Source organism: Pelobates fuscus, chromosome 7, assembly GCF_036172605.1.
Source record: "Pelobates fuscus isolate aPelFus1 chromosome 7, aPelFus1.pri, whole genome shotgun sequence".
In the NCBI taxonomy this organism is placed as follows: domain Eukaryota; kingdom Metazoa; phylum Chordata; class Amphibia; order Anura; family Pelobatidae; genus Pelobates; species Pelobates fuscus.
This window is the reverse complement of record NC_086323.1, coordinates 13,268,058-13,291,898: the sequence shown is the minus strand read 5'-3', so window position 1 is coordinate 13,291,898 and position 23,841 is coordinate 13,268,058. Positions and strand designations below refer to the sequence as shown.

The following is a 23,841-nucleotide window of genomic DNA, read 5'->3' as shown; positions in this document are numbered from 1 at the left end:
TATATATTTTAATTAATAAACATTCTGACATCTTGTCATCTTTGTGCAACTTCATTTACTTCACTACTATCCCCTGATTTTACATCCCTATAGGTTTGTGAGTTTGGTTTGTAATCTGTAACTGAAGGTAGAGAGAACCCACTGGTAACAATTGAATACAAATAGTATTGGTGCAGTGACAAAATATATTTGTACCAGAGGATCATGGGAAGACATTGATTTGCATTTGCCATTTATCCAAGCACTGCCCACTAGGAGCACACCCAAACACAGACACTTCGAAGTCCATTCCAGCAATAAGGCACGGAGAAGCTGACATTCAGGGGACAATAAAAGGCTAAGCTCCCGTCAGTAACAGTGTAGCAGTGTCAGTAGTTGTAAGTTACGAACAAAGCAACATATATACAAAACAGTTTCAGTGAAAATACAAATATAAAGTTTAAAGCTAGTGATAAAAGTTCGACCAGTGTAACATCTCATTAAAAGGAACCTTTCACAATACCCTCCTAAGAATGTTTTTCAATTAATATTGTACTTATTCCAAGACCAACGTTTGAATGAATATTGGAGATATTATACTACTTACTAAATAGAATACTGTAATATGTAATAAACAAACGCAGACATTGGGTCTGGAGATAGTAAGACAATTGGTAGCTGAGATCTTATAATATACTTCAGTAAGTTGCTGTTAAATTATTGCAGTCCTGTCTCCTCATCCTTCTGCCTTGTCACCTGGTCCGTGAGATACAAATCTTTATTATCTGCTCAACTGCAAACTGATTATAATATATTATTGTAATATAAAAATAATCTTACAACATTTTATTTTGCTTTAATGTTATGTGATATAAGAGACCACAATAGTTTTTTTTAATGTATCTCCCGTTAAAATTGAGTATTTTTTTTTTTTTTAGAGGAATGCTATGAGTGAGGTATGTTGTTCTGCTAAGGGTCTTAATGGTCACTTTGTATCATTATCCCTGTAACTGTAGCTGTGATTGACAGTATACCAGCATGTTATAGGTAAATGTAATGTCTCACACTCGGAATTATTTAAGCATAGATTACTGGTCTTCATTTCAGAAACGGAGTATAATAGTGCCTTCCAGAGATAATTATAATGTAACAATACATTATGTACCACTTCCATTCAGAGGACATGAATCATGCTCGCTGTTGCCATTGGGTTGTGGGTGATTCTGCTACAGAAATGGATTGGAGGAGTAAATCGTGTAACGGAGCCCTGTAATTGATACCTGACCCATGACCCCAGTTCCGTTCCAAACCAGAAAGGTCTGATGTAGGCTTATCCTTTATTTTTTAAAACCTCAGAGAATCTTGGTGTATTGCCTGTACTGCACTAAGATTCTGGAGATAGCAGGTTATTGTAATGTTGGCTTGTTCTGTACTCTTATGATCTGCTCGATTTAAATGATCATTAGGCCACTGGCTGAAGAACTTCTTCTCATGAAAGGTCCACACTTTCATATTCACAATGATCAGAGTCTTCCAGCTCTATTTCAGGCACCAAGCTATAATAGTCCGTAGCCTGGCTCAAGTAAAGTTTCTCTCGGTCTGTTGAATCCTTCATTACATCTGTCACACTCACTGTTTCCACTTCTGGATCTTCTCCTGCCTTAGAAACTTCATCCTCTTCCTCCTCAACCGCCAGCATCAAACCAGGGCTCTCCTGATTGACCTGACCATCTTTCTCTACTAGGTGGTCTGCAGAGGTCCCAAGTTTGATTTCCACCTCTTCATAGAGATCCCGGCTGCTGCCCAATAGAGCTGCAGAAGGCTTCAACAAGATTGGATCATTCACCTGGTTTATTTCTACTGCCTTTCTGTCTTTTTGAAAATGTTGTCTTGGTTCATAGTGATGGTAATCACCCATATTTCCAGCACCATTGCGGTCCACAGTCACTAGGCTGCTCTCTTGCCTTGTGTTGGCATAACCACCCTTTTGCCGACGGCAGCATAAATACCAACACATAATCCCTAACACTACCAGAATGGGAATGCAGATAAGGACCACAGTTAAACTATGGGACCTGCAGAGGTTGCTCCTCTTCAGATCTCTGAGCTTCGATCCATTATCATCTCTCGGCAAAGTACAAACCACTTCTTCCAGTAACTTCCTGCTGTCATTATTATGGAAGTGTGGCTCCAACTGGTCGTACAAGGCACAGGTACACTCTAGGCTGTTGTTGACAAAGCCAAGTGCAGAGAGGGAAGGTTTGAGTATACTTGGTGGTAGTGAAGTCAGTTTGTTATAACTAAGGTCTATCTCCTCTATCTGGTTGGAGACAAGCATGAAGTTTTTGGGGAGGTAATGCAGTTTGTTAAAGTTAAGGTGAAGCACCTTTAGGTTGGGTGCATTGCTAAGGAAACCATCAGGAAGTTCTCTCAAATGATTGTGATCCATATATAGATACTCAACATGTGTCGGAATTCTCCCTCCTTCCACGTCGGTGATCTCGAAAATCCCAGAGCTAGAGAGATGGAGCACCCGAAGGCTGGCGAGTCCAGTGAAGATGTTCCAATCCATGGTGTCGACAGAGAGATCGAGCTTCACACAGCAGTGGTCTGACCGCAGAGAGGACCAGTCGGCCGTATTGTCTAAGACAGTGCAGTTGTTACATGGATTGTCCTGGGTCCACTCAGTCCTTGCACAAACAATTAGCAACCACAGAAACAATGTCTCTGGTAGAAGAAGGAGATCTGAAGAAAAAAAGAAAAGTATATTTAAAATTACAGAAAACTATCAATTCAAAGGATAAATGTATCAGTAATAGATTTATAATCTATGCGATAATCGACACACACCAGTGATCCTTAACATAGATTCTTATTGTAGATGTATATTCATACTAATTAGACATATGAGTAAGTGAGAGTGTCACGGTTACAAATTACGACAACAGGAAACAGACAAACCAGATGTTCCATCCTCACATTAACCTTCAGGAAACAAGATTCTGTAGATCATGTGACCTTCCTGCTTAATAAGATACATGCGCGTAGTACTCAATATGCTTTCCCTCCGGATTTGTATTTTCGGTGAAGCAGTTTATGTGAGAATTTATTGATGGGAGTTTTTGGTCATTCCCTCCTCATTTCATCACAACTTTAGCCGAGCCTTGCTTGATGTCAGAGAAACAGGACTGACCAAAAGCCAGTGACATGCTGACAAGTCCAGTGAGAGTGAAAGCTCTCTCCAAAGATGACATTGTCACATTAAATCCTACAAATGGCAACTGAAAAACAATGTGTTATAATATAAGGGGCATTGAGAAACCATCCTGTAAAAATGTAACTTTATCATCTAAAAGCTGACAACGTCATATTCTCTTATTTGTATAATTACAGAGAATTCTGGTAATTCTAAGCTATGGAAACACAATATTACAAGCTGAAAATAATTACAATATGGGTTTTTCCCTCTATCACGTGTGGTTATCATTTAGTCTTATGGCAATTTTAATCCTGCCAGGGCCCAAATTTAAACAAATGACAAGACATCCTAAAATAAATAAATATTACACTAAACGACCACTCAGGATCCACAAAATGTATTTTAAAGGGACATGCCACTGCCCAAATCAATAAAAATAAATACATTAAATAAATCACTGTTTTGGTAGATATACCCCCAATTAAACCATACATGCATTCTTATTGGGGGTATATCTAAAACCAGCTTACAAAAGCTGCAGATCCCTTCCCAGACTTTCTGTGGCTGTCCAATCACAGACTTTCCAATACATAGTCCCAGGTGCATAGTCACTCGCACACAGTCAAACACACAGTTACAGGCAGCCACATACAGTCACAGGCAGACAGTCAGAGGCTGTGACACATATACACAGTTACAGGCAGATAGTGTCTCACACACACACACACACACACACAGAGCTACATACAGTCATGCACTCACACAGACACAGTTACAGACAGTCACACACACACACACAGTTACAGGCAGACAGTCACATACACAGTCACAGGCAAACAGTCACACACGTACAGTTACAGGCAGACAGTCAGAGGCTGTGACACATATACCCAGTTACAGGCAGATAGTCTCTCTCTCACACACACACAAAGAGCTACATACAGTCACGCACTCACACACACAGTTACAGGCAGACACACACAGTTACAGACAATCACACACACACAGTGACAGGCAGGCAGTCACATACACACTCACAGGCAAACTGTCACACACGTACAGTTGCAGGCAGTCACACACACTCACAGTTACAGGCAGTCACACACACACACAGTTACAGGAAGTCACACACACACACACACACACACACACAGTTACAGGTAGTCACACACAAACAGTTGCAGGCAGACAGACACACAGTCCCACACACAGTTACAAGCAGGCAGTCAGACACACACACACACACACACTGTTCCAGACAGGCAGGCACACACACACACAGTTACAGGCAGTCTCAGACACACAGTTACTGGCAGACAGTCACACACACACAGTTACAGGCAGACAAACACAGTTACAAGCAGACAGACACATACAGTTACAGATAGACAGACACAGTTAGAGGCAAATGGTCACACACACACACACACACAGTTACGGGCAGACAGACAGACACACACACACATACAGGCAGACAGACACAGTTACAGGCAATCACACACATGCACACACACGCACACACAGTTACAGGCAGACAAACACACACACACACACAGTTACAGGCAGACATACACAGTTACAGGCAAACAGTCACACACACACACACCGTTACAGGCAAACAGTCACACACACACAGTTACAGGCAAACAGTCACACACACACACACACAAATTACAGACAGACAGTCACACACACACAGTTACAGGGAAACAGTCACACACACACAGGTCCCTTTTTCCATTGTGCTGTGGAGGGGGGGGATGTGGAGGCTTGCAGTCCCTGTGTAGCAATTGCTGAAGCAGGAACTCCTTCCTGCTTCCGGTGTGCAGCATAATCGGGCAGTGTAGAGGCAATTAGCTCCACCTCCGCAGCCTATTTAGCCCCACCCTCGCCTCCAATCCAGTCCCCATGTTCAAACATAATTGTCTGGGCGTAATGGCATATTCTTGTGATCAATTAAAGGTATTTTGTTACTATGTATTAGTCCAGGGATAGGCAACCTTCAGCACTCCAGATGTTTTGGACTATAGCTCCCATGATGCTTTGCCAGCATTATAGCTGTAACAGCATTGTGGGAGATGTAGTCCACAACATCTGGAGTGTCGAACATTGCCTAGCCCCGTATTAGTCTGTTTGTCCTAAGTGTTACTGTGCATCCTTGTATACAAAATGATGCCCCAACATGCAGGAATCGTGTAATATAAACTGCAGGATCATTTACAATCCAAGTAAAAACCCACATTACCAGCCTCATATCTATACCCTGCTCAAAGCCTGGCTGAGCTGAGACTCCTATAACCCTGAGCCGGCCGCTAATGACTAGTACAGTCCGTACGCACATGGACATAAAAATGGTTTCACTATGGCTTCACAGGATTACAGAAAGCCACAAAAATGCTAATTTTTCCACAAATAGTAATATTCATTGATTTCCAGCAGAAAACTAACTACTAGGCTCATTTACTAAAGAGTTAGCTATAGCAAGCTGGTGGATGGACGTTTACCCCTGATTTGAATACTGCAGCTGACAAACGCTAGATGTAGTTGTTGACTTAGAACTTACAGTTCAGTGAATAAACCACTAGATTTTCCATCGACACGTAGGTCTTGTTACAATGTAACACATGATTTATTGTTAATCTCTCGATCACCTAACAGTTGGCATATAATGGTGTTCACATCAATCAGAAATGCAATAAAAACCATCTACAGAATGGAGACAAAAAACTCCCCACACGGATTGGCTGATGGCGGAGCCTCCCTTTAGGGTTAAAAAAATAGACCTGCATAGACTGAGGGAATGCTGCTCTTAGGAGAAGCAGACTGATCTTTATGGTCCTGAGGATGGCCGAGCTGAATCAGACGAAATGCGTAGGGCTCCAAACCTGGCAGAGTTTTCTATTCTGATTTTTAATTTTATTGATGTTTTTTTATTTGTTTATATATTCTGTAAGTAAGATGATTTGCCCTGGTCACAGAAGGACTCATTGATTTGATGTCTTGTTGATTTGCCTCAAGTTTTTTTTGTGTTTTGTAATTAGTGCATTTGGTAATTAAATGTATGATTTTATCAAGGATCTCTGCACCATGTCTTGCACTCTTTTCTTAGCATGATCGACTATTCCTCTGAAGCCATGGCGTACACACAATCCATGGGGCCCTGGTGCGAAAGTGATCCATGGGCCCCCCTCCCCAGCGCTGACCGGGCCCCATGACAATCCATATCCATCGGGTGGCCCTGACAGCATGGGCCACCCGATGGACTCCTTAACATGCGGCCCCGGTGGTTTGCCGCGCGGGACGGTGCCGGAAAACATGGCAGCTGGTACCCGATTGCGGAGGTCCGCAGGGCGGCCAGACCCCCTGGAGTGACGGGCTCGGTCGCAGCTGCGACCCCTGCAACCGTGGTATATAAGCCACTGCTCTGAAGATATCAGTTCCTGCTGCGGATTTTACTGATGATGGTGGTTTGTGAGTGCATTTCACTATATATTTTTAGTTTGTATAATAATATTAATATGAGCTTTTTCCTTTTTTTATCTTCATCCTTTCTGTAGATTGTTTTTATTGTATGTCTTGTTGAGGACATGGAGGAGTCCTAATTGTTCTACAGATTGCGAATGTATGGGGGTAATATTTGTATCTACTTAACCCCTCACTGTGTTGCTTCTCACGTATTACTGTTGTCTCTGTGTTTATATATTATTTTTTATGCTTGTGCACGCCATTACCAGTACCCAGGCTATTTGTTCAGAGTCCCACTCAAGACGTTCCCCCGTAACCCCCATTTGCAGCATGATTTAGCAACGCATTTCTGTCTAATCCTTTAGCACGTCTCTGTGTGTCCGATACAATGCTGTATTTGATGATCCCTCTGTATGGCTGTCATGGGGTGACCAGGATCACAGGGAGAGAGGACAACTGCCAGAAGATAAGTAAAAAAATGAAACTTGCAGGTAATTTTAAAACAGACCCAGGAGGTTTGAAACATGGCCACTGATTTTTCTGAAAATCCTGCAGTAGGGGCGTCCTAAGGTAGATTCGCAGATGTTGTAGAGATACCACCTCCTGTACCTGGCACAGCACAATGGAGGTTGGTGTTCCACTACAGCGGGGGGTTCCCATTAACCGCCTCGTCCTATACCACGTATAGGGCAATCAATCTACAGAAATACTGTACCACGACAATGAATGGCCTTTGATCCCCTGAAACATTTCAGAGACATCTCAATAAACATTACTAACGAGGGAAATGTAACAGGCAGAGATACTCTCTTGAAATGTGAACTTTTCGGCTGTATCCCAACCTACTCTCAGCCTGTTACATGTGTACCCTTCACTATCCACGCAGACAGGAGCCATCTACTCACCAGACATGACTGGAAGGAACACGGATCCAGAATCTCGGATCCAGAAAAGGTCCTTCTCACTAGTATCCAATAGTCTGGGATTCACACCTCCACAAGATCCTGGTGGATTTCATTCTGATATTCAGCACTGTGCGAAAAAAACAAATAAAATGCAAAGTTACACATAACTTCCCGTTATACGTTAGCTGTGCATCCATTTAAACAAACTTTAATTTTAGCAGAAACATTTTAAATAGTCAGTTTCCAAGGCGAGAACTGGGCAGGTGTAAATATGTATCTGGCACCGCGGCTTCTGAAGTGAGGGAAATGTGTTTCCGAAGCACTGATAAAATATTATTCCCCTGAACGGGTGGAGAGCTGTGCAGCTCTGGAAAATGTTATTAATTAACCAACCTCGTGAGAAGACCAGGAAATGGTCAAAACTGAACCTTATTACACTGTCAGTATATTCAACAATACGTTACAAAGTGGCGGGAAGTCAATCCTTGGATTCGCCCTAAAGGGTGTCCTATATACAGTGAAAGGACCCTAAAACAGAGTTTGGGGGTACGTGTGCTGCAATCGAAGGATAAAATCACTAGATCAGATTTCACACCATTTATTGACAAAAGTCTTAGTTGGAATCAATATAAAGTCAACTGCTGTAACCCCTTCACTGCTAAGTTCTTTACATTAAAAAAAAAACAATCAAATCACATTTATTTGTTTATTATTACATACATTTTCTGCAGTGCTGCACAGCGGGTTAGAGATGATGAGGGACCTGCTCAAAGGAGCTTACAATCTAAATCGATACATGGTACTTTGTATATCAATGGATTTTTAAGGATACCTAATAACTAAATTATGCGCATTTACACAATTTACATTTTTCATCAATGCGTTTGTCCTTTACAACAATACTGGGGGGAAGAAAAGGCGGTCACTGGAAGTCCCTTCTTTAGGAGCTTCACCCCACAAGTGGTTTTCTTCCCCCCCATAGATCTGATATTTTAACTAATACAGGATTCGACAGGAGCAAATCCCTCTATAAATGTAAATATGAGCTATAGAAATCTACTTTCATTTCAATGGTCGTATCCCACCTCTTCCTGGAAGACTTTTAACCATTTCAATTAAGTAAGAACGTCTGTATCAGCTCACAGAAGGTGAGAGTGTAGAGTGTTTTAAAAGAATGTGTGAGTTTTAATGTATTTAAAGTGGCATCTCCGTCTATGAGACAGTTAAACCGTGGGTGACGAAGCTATTTGCTATCTGTTCCTTATCAGCAGATAGAGTGGAGGGTGGGGCTGGATCGGTATGTAAGAGAATGGGAGCTCCCTACACGGTTAAGGCTAATTCTATGAAACAAAGTATGTGTATCGATCCAGAAAGATTTTCAGACATGTGTGCCATTTAGTCTAATCATTACTCAAAGGAACACTGGGTTCAGGAAAACAAACATGTATGCAGGCACTACATGGTTTACTATCTATTTAGGTCCCTGGCCCCCCTTATATCGCATGGAAAAGGTGATTTTACTCACCTTTTCTACCCCGACGCAGCGATCTTGCTGTGGCTGGCACCGCCTCAACGGCTGAGATCATCAGTGTTGATGATCTCAGCCACTCCAATGCTTTCCCATAAGAAAGATGCACTGATTCAGTACAGCACTGAGATGGAAAGCACCTCTACTGACCATTTACTGACTACCAGTAGAGGGGTTACTATGCAGAAATGAAAACACTGCCATTTCTCTGAAAAGGCAGTGTTTACATTGTAAAGCCTGCAGAGACAGGCTATAGACACCATAACAACTACATTAAGCTGTGGTGGTTCTGGTAACCATAGTGTCCCTTTAATCATAATGTGGGGGTTCTGTGCATACATTCTCTGAGAGGCCGTCATTTATTCTAACCTACTGATACAGGGGTTTGTTACATCCATACTATAACCCTTCTCTGAATATCTCTCTGGGGTGGCAGAGATAGAGTTAGCGGGGAGAATAAAAGATCAGGACTCCATGATGCTACAGATTAGTCTTTTGCATTCTGTCATACAAAGTTTGGGTGATCGGGAATTCCTCCAAATTTTTCCAGGCGAATAGATTTGGTCAACCACATTTTTCAAGTCTAGTACAGATTGTGTACAGTGAAAAAATTTTGTTCAGTCAAATCAGTTTGTCAAAAAAAAAATTCCTTTCTGTCAAATTGAAAAACAAACAACCCCCCCCCCAAAAAAAAACCTTTTTTCCCGTGGTTTGAAATTTGTTCACAGGGCATTTTGATTCAGGTAAAGTTGGTCCATGCAATTGTTTCAGGAAAACAAAAGGGTGTGGAAATGGGTCAATCAGTGCACTGCAAATTCTGAGTATAATATCATTTTCCCACCATTATATAATGTACAAATATAGATTTTTTTGTACTGCTCCCCCTTTTGGTCGCTCTACTTGATAGTTGAATATAAACAGCATTTAGTGGCGTTCCCCTAACCATCAATCATCTAGGTTTCCCAATGATCATCTTTTTTCTAGAAGATTTAAAGCTATTTAGAGAGATCTGTGCTACTGGTGACAGATTATCCATACCCCTGCTTCTCCATCATGTACAGATATAAATGGAAATAACATGGACCCCCAAAAACTCTTTATAGCTACACCCCCAGTAACTCATCATAAGAACGCTGGGCACATTTCTTTAACATGTGCACCAAATGTTAGAATTGGAACATTTAATAAATTCAGAATCATGAAAAGATACTTGTTTTATTAGTTAAAGATTATTTCAGCTTGATTAAACATATTTTTACAACGAACAAGTAGACTAGTTAAAAAGAGAAATAAAAACACAACATTATCATCATAAGGTTAAGCAGTTCCGGTGGCCATTTGTCATTATCTTTACATTCCGCCAGAGGAGCTCACCCAAAAAAGGACAGGCACCTAAAGGGAGGACAATCTGGCCCTCTGTTACGGGGCGCCTGGAACAACCTTGCGTCCATCTATGTCTGACTCTAACACATATAATAACCCTGAAATGACTGATCAGGTACCACGGATACCCACACCATTGATACCTCCCAACCAGCCCAATTTCAGTGGAGCAGTCCCAATTTTTTTTTTTTTTTGTAAATCTTTCTTTTATTGAGACATTGAGTTATGCGGTACAGAATGTGAACAAAAATAAAGGAGTTAGTGCATAAGACAAGACGTTAACCATATGGTTGGTCAGTATACTCATATCTGTCTCATTTTTTTTTTGTAAAGTAATCATGCAAGTCTAATTAGTACCAACAAGCTATGCCATATAGTGCAGTGTAACAAGCAATAGACAAGTCAACGTAAGTAACATCAAGCTTCTTAGTATGATAAACATTGTATGGAGCGGGTGTTGGTAAATTATGAGGGGAAAACAGACAAGGTACATCTCTGCACATTTATATATAAGTAAATTGCCAGATAACATGCTAGATCAACTTAATAAAAAACAAAAACCGCTAGAAACGCAGTACACTTAAATGATACAGCGTCACTTAATAGGCAGCAGTGTAACAGCGCTGTATTGAGCAGAGTGAGTGGGTTATCTATTGTAATATGCCCTGATTCATAATGTAGAGTAGCTGGTAATCATTAAATTAGCTCTGGTTAGGTCACTGATGAGTAAATGCAATCTGCTAAAATTCGATTTAACATAAAATTAACTTCGACATGTGTATATTGATGTTGCCTTTTTTGGTGCCGGCAAGCTGGGTACGGCTGTAAGTCCTGAGGGGGACATGGGTACCTCACTCGAGGGCACATGGCACTGTCAGCCAATGCCTCGGCTCGGCAGAGCCATTCCGTCCCTGGAGGATCCTGATTTCTTCTCGCTGCGTCTTTGCAGCCGATCAAGCTGTGGATTTCTTCTGGCTGCTTGTTTGTCCCGCTGTGTATGTGAGTTGTGTGCTCGGGTCCCGTCTGTGGTCCGGTAGCAACTCTCTTGCGGATTGCGTACCCGCTCCGGGTTCCGTGTACGGCCTGCTGCATTTGTGGCAGCATCGGTTGCAGAGGCAGCTATTCGGCGGGGACAAGGTAAGTCCTCCCTCCAGCCCCAGGCTGGGGTGAAGGCCGACATCCGTAAGCCACTGACCCGAACTCTTCTGTGGGCCGTGTCTTTCCCGCAGTAGGAGTGACTGGGGAATCTGATGATCTGCCGCCGTCTGTGGTGGCCGTCTCTCCGTCCATGCGGGCGATGCCTCCGGGTCACTCCCTTAGTGGCTCCCGGCCCGGGTGGGCTAGTATCATGAAGTGCAGGCTTGCCAATGCGTTTAAGGCCCGAGTGGGTCCTCTGCCCTCTCCTTTTTCCGCCGCCTTGCTTTCGGTTTCGGGGCTGTAGCTGGCCAGACCCCAGGACGTTCTCCAGGTTGGCCCATAGCTGGTTAAAGTGCTCATGCAGCCGCTGTAGCATGCGGTCCACAGAGTACAGGGCTGGGGTACTCCACTCCTGTGTCGTATCTTCAGGCCTTGCTTCCGTCGCCATTTTGAGTTGCTCGGGTGGGCCCTGGGTTAGGTCAGGGTGCTTGTGTCGTGTCACTTGATTTGGGTAATCGAGTTGTTGGGTAAAGACCGGGATAACCCCCGCCGGTCCAGTGGGGGGGGAGGGAGGCAGGGAGGGGGATTGCATGTTCGAATTACCAGTGCACAGAGAGATCGGCCGCCTCTCTCTCGGACCGGTGTAGTAGGCCGCAACGGTGTCTCTCCGGGCTCCCGCGTCTAATCTGCTCGTTAGAGTCTTGGAGCGTGTCGCTGTGTTCCCCCTGGGCGTTATGCTGCCCATCGGTGGCATTGTTGGCAGAGTTGCCGAAGATAAAGTCGCTTTTTCTCGTTTTCCACGAGGAGCTCGGGACACACACGTCTGTTCCCCTTGCCCGTCAGGCTCCGCCCCCAGCAGTCCCAATTTTCAGGTTCTGTCCTGCTGTCTAGAATTTGTTCCCTAGCGATCTGCTTTCCAGGACACAAGGGCCTCTCAGTAGGCCGCCCTGCTTGATTGGCGAGCAGACTGGCGTGCATTCAAGTCAGGCTGACCACCAGTAATTCGGGCAATAGCTTCACTGGTCCATCCAACCAGCGTCCCCCATAGATTAGATACTAAGAATATCATGAATAAGATAGAAACCAATGATTAGATAATACCGATATCATCATTGAGATAACACATAAATGGAAACCAATGATTAGGAAACATGACAAAATCCCAATTAATGCTGTATTAACCTTTCATGCCAGGTAACTGAATAAAACATTTTTTTTTTTTTTTAAACAGTCAGGCACGCTTCTCTAAGCCATAACAAGTTACATTTTCAATGGGAGCCATTAGATTACATAATATCCCGATGGATGAATTAATATTGGATATGACTCATGTAAGATGGTAAAGTGATAGATATTAAGAATATCCTCAGATACATATCTCAGAACAGAACGCGCCTGTAATTATGGTTGATTATATTTCTTACTTGTTCTGTGTTGGATATATATGTGTATTTAAAGGGATCCTATAGTGCCGATAAAACAAACCTGTTTTCCTGGCATCGTAGGTCTCTACAGTGCCCCCCTCCCGCAGGGCTGAAGGGGTTAAAATCCATTCAGCCACTTAGCTGAATCCAATGCCGCTGTCCCTCTGCGCTTAGTCAGGCTTCGCTTATGCTCCTCCCCCACCGACGTCAGCCGACGTGGGAAGACCAAATGCACATGCGCAGCAATGGCCGCGCTCCCATTAGACCTCCCCATAGAAAATCATTATTCAACGCTTTCCTATGGGGGAAATCTGATGCTGGAGGTCCGTGAGGATGTCCAGCGTCAGATAACGGACCAAAAGTCTGTTTGAATTCCGGAAGCCCTCTAGTGCCTGCCTGTGTGTCACAGAGGGCAGACCTAGAGCTGCAATGTAAACAGTTTAACATTGCAGTACTACGTGCAAAAGGGACACAGCACCCAGACCACCTCAGTGAGCTGAAGTGGTCTGGGTGCTACAGTGTCCCTTTAAATATTACTTTGTATTTTTTATATTATACTGTGTATTTTAATATCACTTTGTATTTTTAATATACCGTGTATTTTAATGTTACTTTGTATTTTTAATATTATACTGTGTATTTTAATATCACTTTGTATTTTTAATATACTGTGTATTTTAATGTTACTTTGTATTTTTAATATTATAGTGTACCCTATTGTAATGATGCAATGTTTGTGGGCCCACGACATACTTGAAAACGAGAGAAATCTCAATGTATCTATCCTGGTAAAATATTTTATTAATAAATGAATATAGAATATCGTACGTACATCCCAAGCTGCTCAGACAGAGAGACGTTTATTATATTTATTCCTTCATTTTTCCTTTCTGTATTATCTTAGCGAGAGCTCGCTCAGCGTGCGCGGTTTGTATAGTTTACCATGAGACGAGGTTTCTATTCACAGGGAATAATGGCAGATTTACATTAAAGGGTCTAAGGGTGAATTTGGGACTTCCTGTGTTACTGAGGAAGGCGGCCATTTCCTTTTGGTTTATTCAGGAACATCGACATCCTCCGTAGAAAGAGCGTCCGGCTCATTTACCAGGTGGGGTGTACATACTTTAGACGAGCCGGGGGAGCCGCACCCTATTAAAATAAATTTAAGTAATACAATAAAGTGGTCAACTTGCTAAACTGCGAGCTGCCATGAGATGACAAACTATTTGCTAATTTTATAATCCAACAGATAAGTTAGAAAATATCTTAAGTGACCCCATATCATGACCATGGCAGGGTAACTAACATCTGTTTTTACTATATTTTTATATTATAAAATATCTACCATGGCACCATGTGCAGCAAATAATATTAAACCACATATTTAGTAGAGACACAAACAGGACTAAACCAAATGTAAAATACTTATTTTTTTACTTTTTTTTAATACAGTTTTTGCCCAAAATCTGAGCCTTGACTTAATATTGTTGGATAAACTTTTTAAAATGATTTAATATGTAAATAATAAAAAAAACATTTTTAAATATAAAAATATCAAAAAATATATCATATATAAAATTATGTCACAATATATAAAAAATATTACAAAACTAAAAGATTTCTCATATTAAAGGGACATTCCAGGCACCAAAACAACTTCATCTAAATAAAGTTGTTATGGTGTCAGGAAACCCCAGAAGCACTAATAGCTCAAGGGGTTACACTGTTCTCGAACGGTTTAACTCCTAAGTTGCTTCAAGCGGTGATGTCCACTCCCCCCAGGCGGCATCTGGCTTCTGAATGCCATTTCAGGAAGAGCAGAGGGCCACTAGACAAGGGTGCCGCTGATTGGCTGAGAGCGGTCAGCCAATCAGTGACTCGCCAATCACAAAACTGGCTAGGAAAAGAGAGGGGAAGGACTTATCGGAAAAGACTGATTTCAGTGATTAGGTATATTTATTTTATGAATTTACAAATCTAGTTCTATTAACAGGCGTGTTAAATGAGTTATTTCAATAAATAACAGGAAGTGGGAAGAAACTAATGTGTAGTCTTGTTTATTTCCTGGTAATTTCCAAAAACCGCCTGCCCTGGGTTCCTATTAGTAAAATGATGTTAATCTGTTTTAAGATCACACATTCCTGTAGAGAACTTCAATCTCCCGAATTTACCAAGTGTACTCAGCAGTTTTGACAGTCCGTGTTACGTGGTGCCGGGTTCATATCAACTGAATCTTACAGTAAATAAGTTTGTTCTGAGTCGATCAATAAAGGTTAAATGCCTAGTACAACCATTACTCGAAAAATAAATCAAAATAAGTTTCAGTTTGTGTTTCATTCAGCTGATTGATAAAATGTATAAATATGTCGACTTATTGAATAAATATGTCGACTCTGGCCTGACCTAGGTTGACAATCTGTTACCGCTGGCACCAATCCTGAGGTCGTATCCAGGATTTGGGAATACACTTACCCAGGCAGGGACTCACACTAATACTCCCTCATCCCACACCTGGGATCCGGCAAGAATCACCCCATTTATTCCACAAGGGATCCTATGATCACGAAACGCGTAAGGCGGCATTCTACATCGATTCCCAGGAGCGCAGGCTGGAACGCAACCAGAGCCGCAGTGAAACGCACGCGGCTGGCAGCAAGTCTGTTTATAGCACGAGGAGGTTCACACTCGATTTCATCCGGCCGGTGAGAAGAGTTTTTTACATCTTTTGGACTTTAGACTTGGCAGCAACTGCTCTTCATACTTGGGAACTTTTATTGTCTTTTATATTAAATGTGTAAGTTATAGACAGTGTATTGTTGCTAATAAAATCTTTTATATTTTAAGCAATCTGTCGGCTGCACAATATAAATGACATAGCATTTAAAAATTTCTACTACAGTGGGACAATATATTTCGCCCATTTATTCTACCTATTCCCCAGTGTATTGGTTTATATATATGATAGAACCTTTACTAGATAATTTCTATTAAGCAATTTTTTTTCTTGCCCTTATATGGGAAGAAAAGATACAAGTAGCTGATACATTTGTTTATTTAATATTGCTACTTTGTGAACTCACATTGCAGCTATTGATACCAATACTATTTCCACAGAATCCTGCAACCACTATTGTTTACTCAATAGGCACCAAATCCCTAATGTTCGACCGCCTGCTCCAACAAGAAAAGTCCGTTAACGAGTATTTGTATGACCAGGGTGCTAGGACAGCCTCTGCGGAGCTGGGAATCTTTTTGCCACGTTACTGGACGCTCATGCGCAATGCCTGTAGGCTCATGCGTCCTTTTGAGGAGGTGACAAACCTAGTCAGTCGCACCGAAGGCACCATCAGCGACATCATACCATTTGTTTTCTTCCTGGAGCGTGCCCTGCGAAGAGTGCTGGATCAGGCCGTAGATGAGCGTGAAGAGGAAGAGTTGTGGTCACCATCACCACCAGAAACAGCCTTATCAGCATCGCTTGCTGGACCTGCGGCAACGCTGGAAGAGGATTGTGAGGAAGAGGAGTCAGAGGAGGAATGTGGCTTTGAGGAGGAGGAGGAAGACCAACCACAACAGGCATCCCAAGGTGCTCATTGTCACCTATCTGGTATCCCTGGTGTTGTACGTGGCTGGGGGGAAGAACATACCTTCATTGACATTATTGAGGACGAGGAACAGGACATAAGTAGCTCGGCATCCAACCTTGTGCAAATGGGGTCTTTCATGCTGTCGTGCCTGTTGAGGGACCCTCGTATAAAAAGTCTGAAGGAGAACGACATGTACTGGGTGTCCACGCTACTAGACCCCCGGTATAAGCAGGAAGTGCCTGAAATGTTACCGAATTATGGCAAGTCGGAAAGGATGCAGCAGTTCCAAAATCAATTAAAAAGTATGCTTTACAGAGCGTATAAGGGTGATGTCACAGCACAACGGTGGTGTTGTCACCTTTCGGGGACCCTTGGTGTTGTACGTGGCTGGGTGGAGGAAGAGACCTTCAATGACATCAGTGAGGACAAGGAACGGGACATGGCTAGCTTGGTATCCAACCTTGTGCAAATGGGGAGTTTGCGGTTGTGCAAATGGAATGTTAAACGGGGAGTTTGGTCTGTCACTGTGAAGCGGGCGTAACCCTTACACTACCTGATCGATACAACATCATACCTGATGTTTTAAAGCACGTTATTCCAAACAATTTAGGAATGTTAGGTGATTTATGCCCTTTATGGATTAAAACCAGACTCTGCATCAACTATGTAATTTTCCATGGGAGTTTTGCCATGGATCCCCCTCCGGCATGCCACAGTCCAGGTGTTAGTCCCCTTCGTTCGCGAACCGAAAATGTTATGTTCCCGACATCACTAAATGTGACGTGACAGTTCTCCTTTGAAAATCGCTAAAGTAAAAGCTGAAATAATATGTTTCAGAAAGAAACCTGTATCTATTTTTTGGCATCAGATCCCTTGTGTCCAATGACCACGATATCATCTAGGAAGCGGGTTAGACCAATCACAACACAGCTATGTACAGAGCCACTTTCACACGAAATATTCAAACTAGTGAAAGCCAGTGGCTTCTTGTTCAGAATTCATTGATGCGGGGCTCAGTACATCACAAAGATAGGACACATTAAATAAACATTTTTATGGCTGTACAGTCATTCTAATTTCCAGGCACCTACTCACACATTGCCGGACTGGCCTTAAGGCAAACAATATACTACAAAGCTTGAGGGATAAATGGTGCTTAGGTGTCATTATGTATCCATGAAGGCTGGACGGTTACTAAACAAAGGCTGATCTCTATAGAAACAAGATAAACAGAACTGATATGTTTGGGATGGTTTAAATAGAACAACTTCCTAACAGCCAAATTCTACAAATGGAACCGTCAGGGTAGCCTAAAAACATATACTGCGAGAATAATCTATGGCCTTGCCGTATTACAAACGCCATTTATTTAAATATTACCCAAGGCTTTAACTGTGCACATCTAATGTCCTGATTTGTTTGCACATTGTGGCTGAATCTTTCAGTTCATACAGCAGTCGTAGGCAATGGGAGCTCGAACCCCAATATTCTGTATTTTTATATTTGTTGCGCAAGTTAGGTTTCACATAAAAAGTTTCATAAATATTTTATAGAATGTTACATTTTCTAATATGCGACACATTGTCGTTTTTTACGTTTTTCCTATACTTTAATAATGTGCTATTCAATTTATTTATTTTTTAAATACTTGTTTTTAGACATTTTGAAATAAAACATATTGATAGTGGTTATCCTGCGGAAAATCTGAATTAGTAAATCGTGCTATCTGAACTGGTGGATGTTAGAATTGTGTTCTAACCTTTGAAGCCTGGACCGAGACTGTAAGCTCTTAAGACGAGGAATCCTTCTTGTATTTTGTTCCTACATGTTTGATATCATAATCTCTCCACTCTGAGTTATTCCTGTGACCTATTCACAAAATACTAATACTAATAAGTTGGAGTGAAATCATTTGACGTAATATTTGCACGTTGTCAACCTACCTACCATAAATCACTGTTTAGGGAATAGAACCCTGTAGTTATACCTAACCCTTTGTACACCTCTACACTGTATGTTGGTGCTGAGTAAATAATGTCAAAATGGGTGGGAGCCAGAGAAAGTGATAAAATAATCTGACTCTCCACTTTACTCCGAGCTAACTAAACAATATCAGAATATTGACAAGCATGCATTATAACCTGCATTAAAATGTCAGAATACATGAAGTAATGAATCCTTATCAGAGAAGCTCCCAGTAAGGTGAGAATGTAGGAAAATGACAGACTCTCAGGAATGTCACATCTAAAGGCTGGATCTGTATATCTTACCTCCCCCTTAAGAAGCCCCCACATTTATTATGTGCAGGGTACTAGTTGGGGGATGTAGATTACAGTAACAGTTGGTTTATGTGTGTAGGGTACTAGTTGGGGGGATGTAGGTTACAGTAACAGTTGGTGTATGTGTGCAGGGTACTAGTAGGGGGGATGTAGGTTACAGTAACAGTTGGTTTATGTGTGCAGGGTACTAGTTGAGGGGGATGTAGGTTACAGTAACAGTTGGTTTATGTGTGCAGGGTACTAGTTGGGGGGATGTAGGTTACAGTAACAGTTGGTTTATGTGTGCAGGGTACTAGTAGGGGGGATGTAGGTTACAGTAACAGTTGGTTTATGTGTGCAGGGTACTAGTAGGGGGGATGTAGGTTACAGTAACAGTTGGTTTATGTGTGCAGGGTACTAGTTGGGGGATGTAGGTTACAGTAACAGTTGGTTTATGTGTGCAGGGTACTAGTTAGGGGGGTGTAGGTTACAGTACCAGTTGGTTTATGTGTGCAGGGTACTAGTTGGGGGGGGGTGTAGGTTACAGTAACAGTTGGTTTATGTGTGCAGGGTACTAGTTGGGGGGGGGGTGTAGGTTACAGTAACAGTTGGTTTATGTGTGCAGGGTACTAGTAGGGGGGATGTTGGTTACAGTAACAGTTGGAGGTGTGCACAATAGTTACATTAAAGTTGGGGGAAGGGGATGGGGGTGCAGATGTTATAGTATATCTCCAGATATCACACACCTTGTATCCTGTCCTGCATTTAATTTACTATGTATCAGTCCTTACCCTCTCCTGTGATCAGCCATTCCTGTACACAGCCTGGGAAACTCAGGGAGACCTCTTCATCCTTCCTTATAGCACCTTATCTCTGCCAGGGAATGTAATAAATTCAGCTTTATCCAGGGAATGCAATGAATGCAGCTCAATCCAGGGAATGCAATACATGCAGCTTAATCCAGAGAATGCAATAATTCAGCTTTATCCAGGGAATGCAATCAATTCAGCTCAGTCCAGGGAATGCAATAAATGCAGCTTAATCCAGGGAATGCAATACATGCAGTTTAATGCAGAGAATGCAACACTTCACAATTAATTCTATGATTCTATGCCTGTCCCTCCCTGCTCTGGCTGTCTGTCTCCCCTATTCCTGTCTCTCCCCTGCCCTGACTGTCTCCCCTGCTCTGACTGTCTCTCCTGTTCTTGCTGTCTCCCCCTGCTCTGACTGTCTCTCCCCCCTGCTCTGACTGTCTCTCCCCTTTTCCTGTCTCTCCTCCCTTCACACTTCTCTCAGATTAACACTTTACTTTCTGGGTGATTAGTTCTGCTGCATCAAACTGAGCCAAACGTCTCCTCCATGTGAGGGGTTAAACATGTATTTCCAGTCTGTGTCTGTGAGGACCCGCCTTGCCAGCTGCCCCCCTCCCTGCCCACAATGGGTGGCAGCTCTGTGCCTGGGGAGGGCAGGGTTAAGTGAAGGTGTGGTGACAGGTGACAGTAAGACAGGTTATGGCGTCTAAACTTGAAAGTTACACAACTGTCAGATCTGTCAGTTTTGTTTTGTTTTCGTACTGCAGCCCATGTCTGCTAAGCAGTGAGTGTTGCAGTTTGCATGTCACATTGTAATTAATGTGACACTCACCATTAACATGTGGGGAGCCTGGGCGGGATAAACAGGCTGAGCACCCCAATAATCCTTCCAGGACCCTTCAGCCATCAATACAGTGCAAGCAGACACACCACACACTCACACAACACACTACAGACACATCACTTACGCTCACTCCACAGACACACCACACACAACAGAAACATACACCACAGACACATCACTCACACCACAGACACATCACATACACTCACACCACAGGCACTCACATACACTCACACCACAGACACATAACTCACGCTCACACCACAGGCACATACACCACAGACACATCACATACACTCACACCACAGGCACTCACATACACTCACACCACAGACACATAACTCACGCTCACACCACAGGCACATACACCACAGACACTCACACCACAGACACAACACTCACTCTCACACCACAGACACATCACACACACTCACACCACTGGCACTCACACCACAGGCACTCTCACCACAGACACTTACACAACACATAACAGACACTATCACAACACACAACAGACACATACTTAATTACACCACAGGCACTCACACTTACTACAGACACGCTTAATCCACAGACACACACCACAGACACACAGCAGACAGAATAACACCACAGGCACTCGCACTACAGACACTCACAACACAGACACTAGCCAGACAGATCACATAACAAACACGCACACTACAGACATTCACAAGGAACTCACATCACTGGCACTCATATTACAGACATCCACATCACAGACACACTACACAAGAGATGCTCATACACATAGCAAGTCAGTTGCACACATAGACGTTTGCACGCACACACAGTGAGACGATTGTGTGCACATAGACATATACAGAAACTCACAAATGCACACATTCATTCAGATATCTGTGTGTGATTTGCGTGTATCTATATATATATATTTCTCGTGGTGAGAAGGAGAGGGGCACCATGTTGTCTCTGTTACCCAGTAGATCTGTGCACAGCACAGCTTACAGCAACCAGAGATGTATATGTCCCTCAGACGCCCATAAGAATGGCCATCAGGCTCCTACCCCACCCACCCTGCACAAATAGCGGCCTCCTCGCAGTATGGTGCAATCCTTATTTGTTTAGTTTGACTCCAAACAACCTTTTACCTTTATATTAATTGTTTTTACATATTTATTGAGCAATAGGCGCAGCACACTATAACCATGGCATTTCTTTGAAGTCCAAGAGAAACTCCTACAGATAAGATTTTATCAGTTGTATAAATCCTTTAAAGGAACACTCTGATTTAAAAATGCTGTGTATTTTTTAATGGGAGAGTTATTATTTTGTGTTTAGACTACATAAAATAGTTTCAGCACTGAAAGGGTTAAAATCAATTACACCAATCGATATTCCAGCTCTGGGAGAGTCTCCTCACTGCGGCTTGAGAGGCATTGGGACACAGGACGCACACACTGCAACCATCGCAATCTGTTTCCTCAGGGCAGATTGAGAAGCATTGGGACACAGGACGCACGCACTGCAACCATCGCAATCTGTTTCCTCACTGCACATTGAGAAGCATTGGGACACAGGACGCACGCACTGCAGCCATCGCAATCTGTCTCCTCACTGCGGCTTGAGAGGCATTGGGACACAGGACGCACACACTGCAACCATCGCAATCTGTTTCCTCAGTGCAGATTGAGAAGCATTGGGACACAGGACGCACGCACTGCAACCATCGCAATCTGTTTCCTCACTGCAGATTGAGAAGCATTGGGACTCAGGACGCACGCACTGCAACCATCGCAATCTGTCTCCTCACTGCAGATTGAGAAGCATTGGGACACAGGACGCACGCACTGCAACCATCGCAATCTGTCTCCTCACTGCAGATTGAGAAGCATTGGGACACAGGACGCAGGCACTGCAACCATCGCAATCTGTCTCCTCACTGCAGATTTAGAGGCATTGGGACACAGGACGCATGCACTGCAACCATCACAATCTGTTTCCTCACCGCGTCTTGAGAGGCATTGGGACACAGGACACATGCACTGCAACCATCGCAATCTGTCTCCTCAGTGCAGTATGGGACACAGGACGCACGCGCTGCAACCTTTACAATCTGTTTCCTCACTGCAGATTGAGAAGCATTGGGATGCATGTGCTGCAGCCATCGCACTCCGTCTCCTCACCACGGCTTGACAAGCATTGGGACACTGGACACATGCACTGCAACCATTGCAATCTGTCTCCTCAGTGCAGTTTGGGACACAGGACGCATGCGCTGCAACCATCGCAATCTGTCTCCTCAGTGCAGTTTGGGACACAGGACGCATGCACCGCAACCATCGCAATCTGTCTCCTCAGTGCAGTTTGGGACACAGGACGCATGCACTGCAACCATCGCAATCTGTCTCCTCAGTGCAGTTTGGGACACAGGACGCACACGCTGCAACCATCGCAATCTGTTTCCTCACTGCAGATTGAGAAGCATTGGGATGCATGTGCTGCAGCCATCGCACTCCGTCTCCTCACCGCGGCTTGACAAGCATTGGGACACTGGACACATGCACTGCAACCATCGCAATCTGTCTCCTCAGTGCAGTTTGGGACACAGGACGCATGCGCTGCAACCATCACAATCTGTCTCCTCAGTGCAGTTTGGGACACAGGACACATGCACTGCAACTATCACAATCTGTCTCCTCAGTGCAGTTTGGGACACAGGACGCATGCACTGCAACCATCGCAATCTGTCTCCTCAGTGCAGTTTGGGACACAGGACGCATGCACTGCAACCATCGCAATCTGTCTCCTCAGTGCAGTTTGGGACACAAGACGCATGCTCTGCAACCATCGCAATCTGTCTCCTCAGTGCAGTTTGGGACACAGGACGCACGCACTGCAACCATCGCAATCTGTTTCCTCACTGCAGGTTGAGAAGCATTGGGATGCATTGCTGCAGCCATCGCACTCCGTCTCCTCACCGCGGCTTGACAAGCATTGGGACACTGGACACATGCACTGCAACCATCGCAATCTGTCTCCTCAGTGCAGTTTGGGACACAGGACGCATGCGCTGCAACCATCACAATCTGTCTCCTCAGTGCAGTTTGGGACACAGGACGCATGCACTGCAACCATCGCAATCTGTTTCCTCACTGCAGTTTGGGACACAGGACGCATGCGCTGCAACCATCGCAATCTATCTCCTCAGTGCAGTTTAGGACACAGGACGCATGCACTGCAACCATCGCAATCTGTCTCCTCAGTGCAGTTTGGGACACAGGACGCATGCTCTGCAACCATCGCAATCTGTCTCCTCAGTGCAGTTTGGGACACAGGAC

General features: G+C 43.4%; 1 protein-coding gene across 2 annotated transcripts; it reads right to left on the bottom strand.

Annotated features, from left to right (window-relative positions):
- On the bottom strand, positions 1 to 19,980 carry LOC134568529 (uncharacterized). Of its 2 annotated transcripts, XM_063427168.1 has the most exons (3): positions 19,657 to 19,980; positions 7,549 to 7,675; positions 1 to 2,724 (listed from the first exon to the last, which is right to left on the bottom strand). In XM_063427168.1, exons 2-3 carry the CDS (start codon positions 7,553 to 7,555, stop codon positions 1,469 to 1,471), a joined length of 1,263 nt encoding a protein of 420 aa, XP_063283238.1. In that variant the 5' UTR covers positions 7,556 to 7,675; positions 19,657 to 19,980; the 3' UTR covers positions 1 to 1,468. The 2 variants fall into 2 exon arrangements, with proteins under 2 accessions (XP_063283238.1, XP_063283236.1); XM_063427166.1 differs by lacking the exon at positions 19,657 to 19,980 and having other exon boundaries at positions 7,549 to 7,853.
- Positions 19,981 to 23,841: the final 3,861 nt, after the last annotated feature.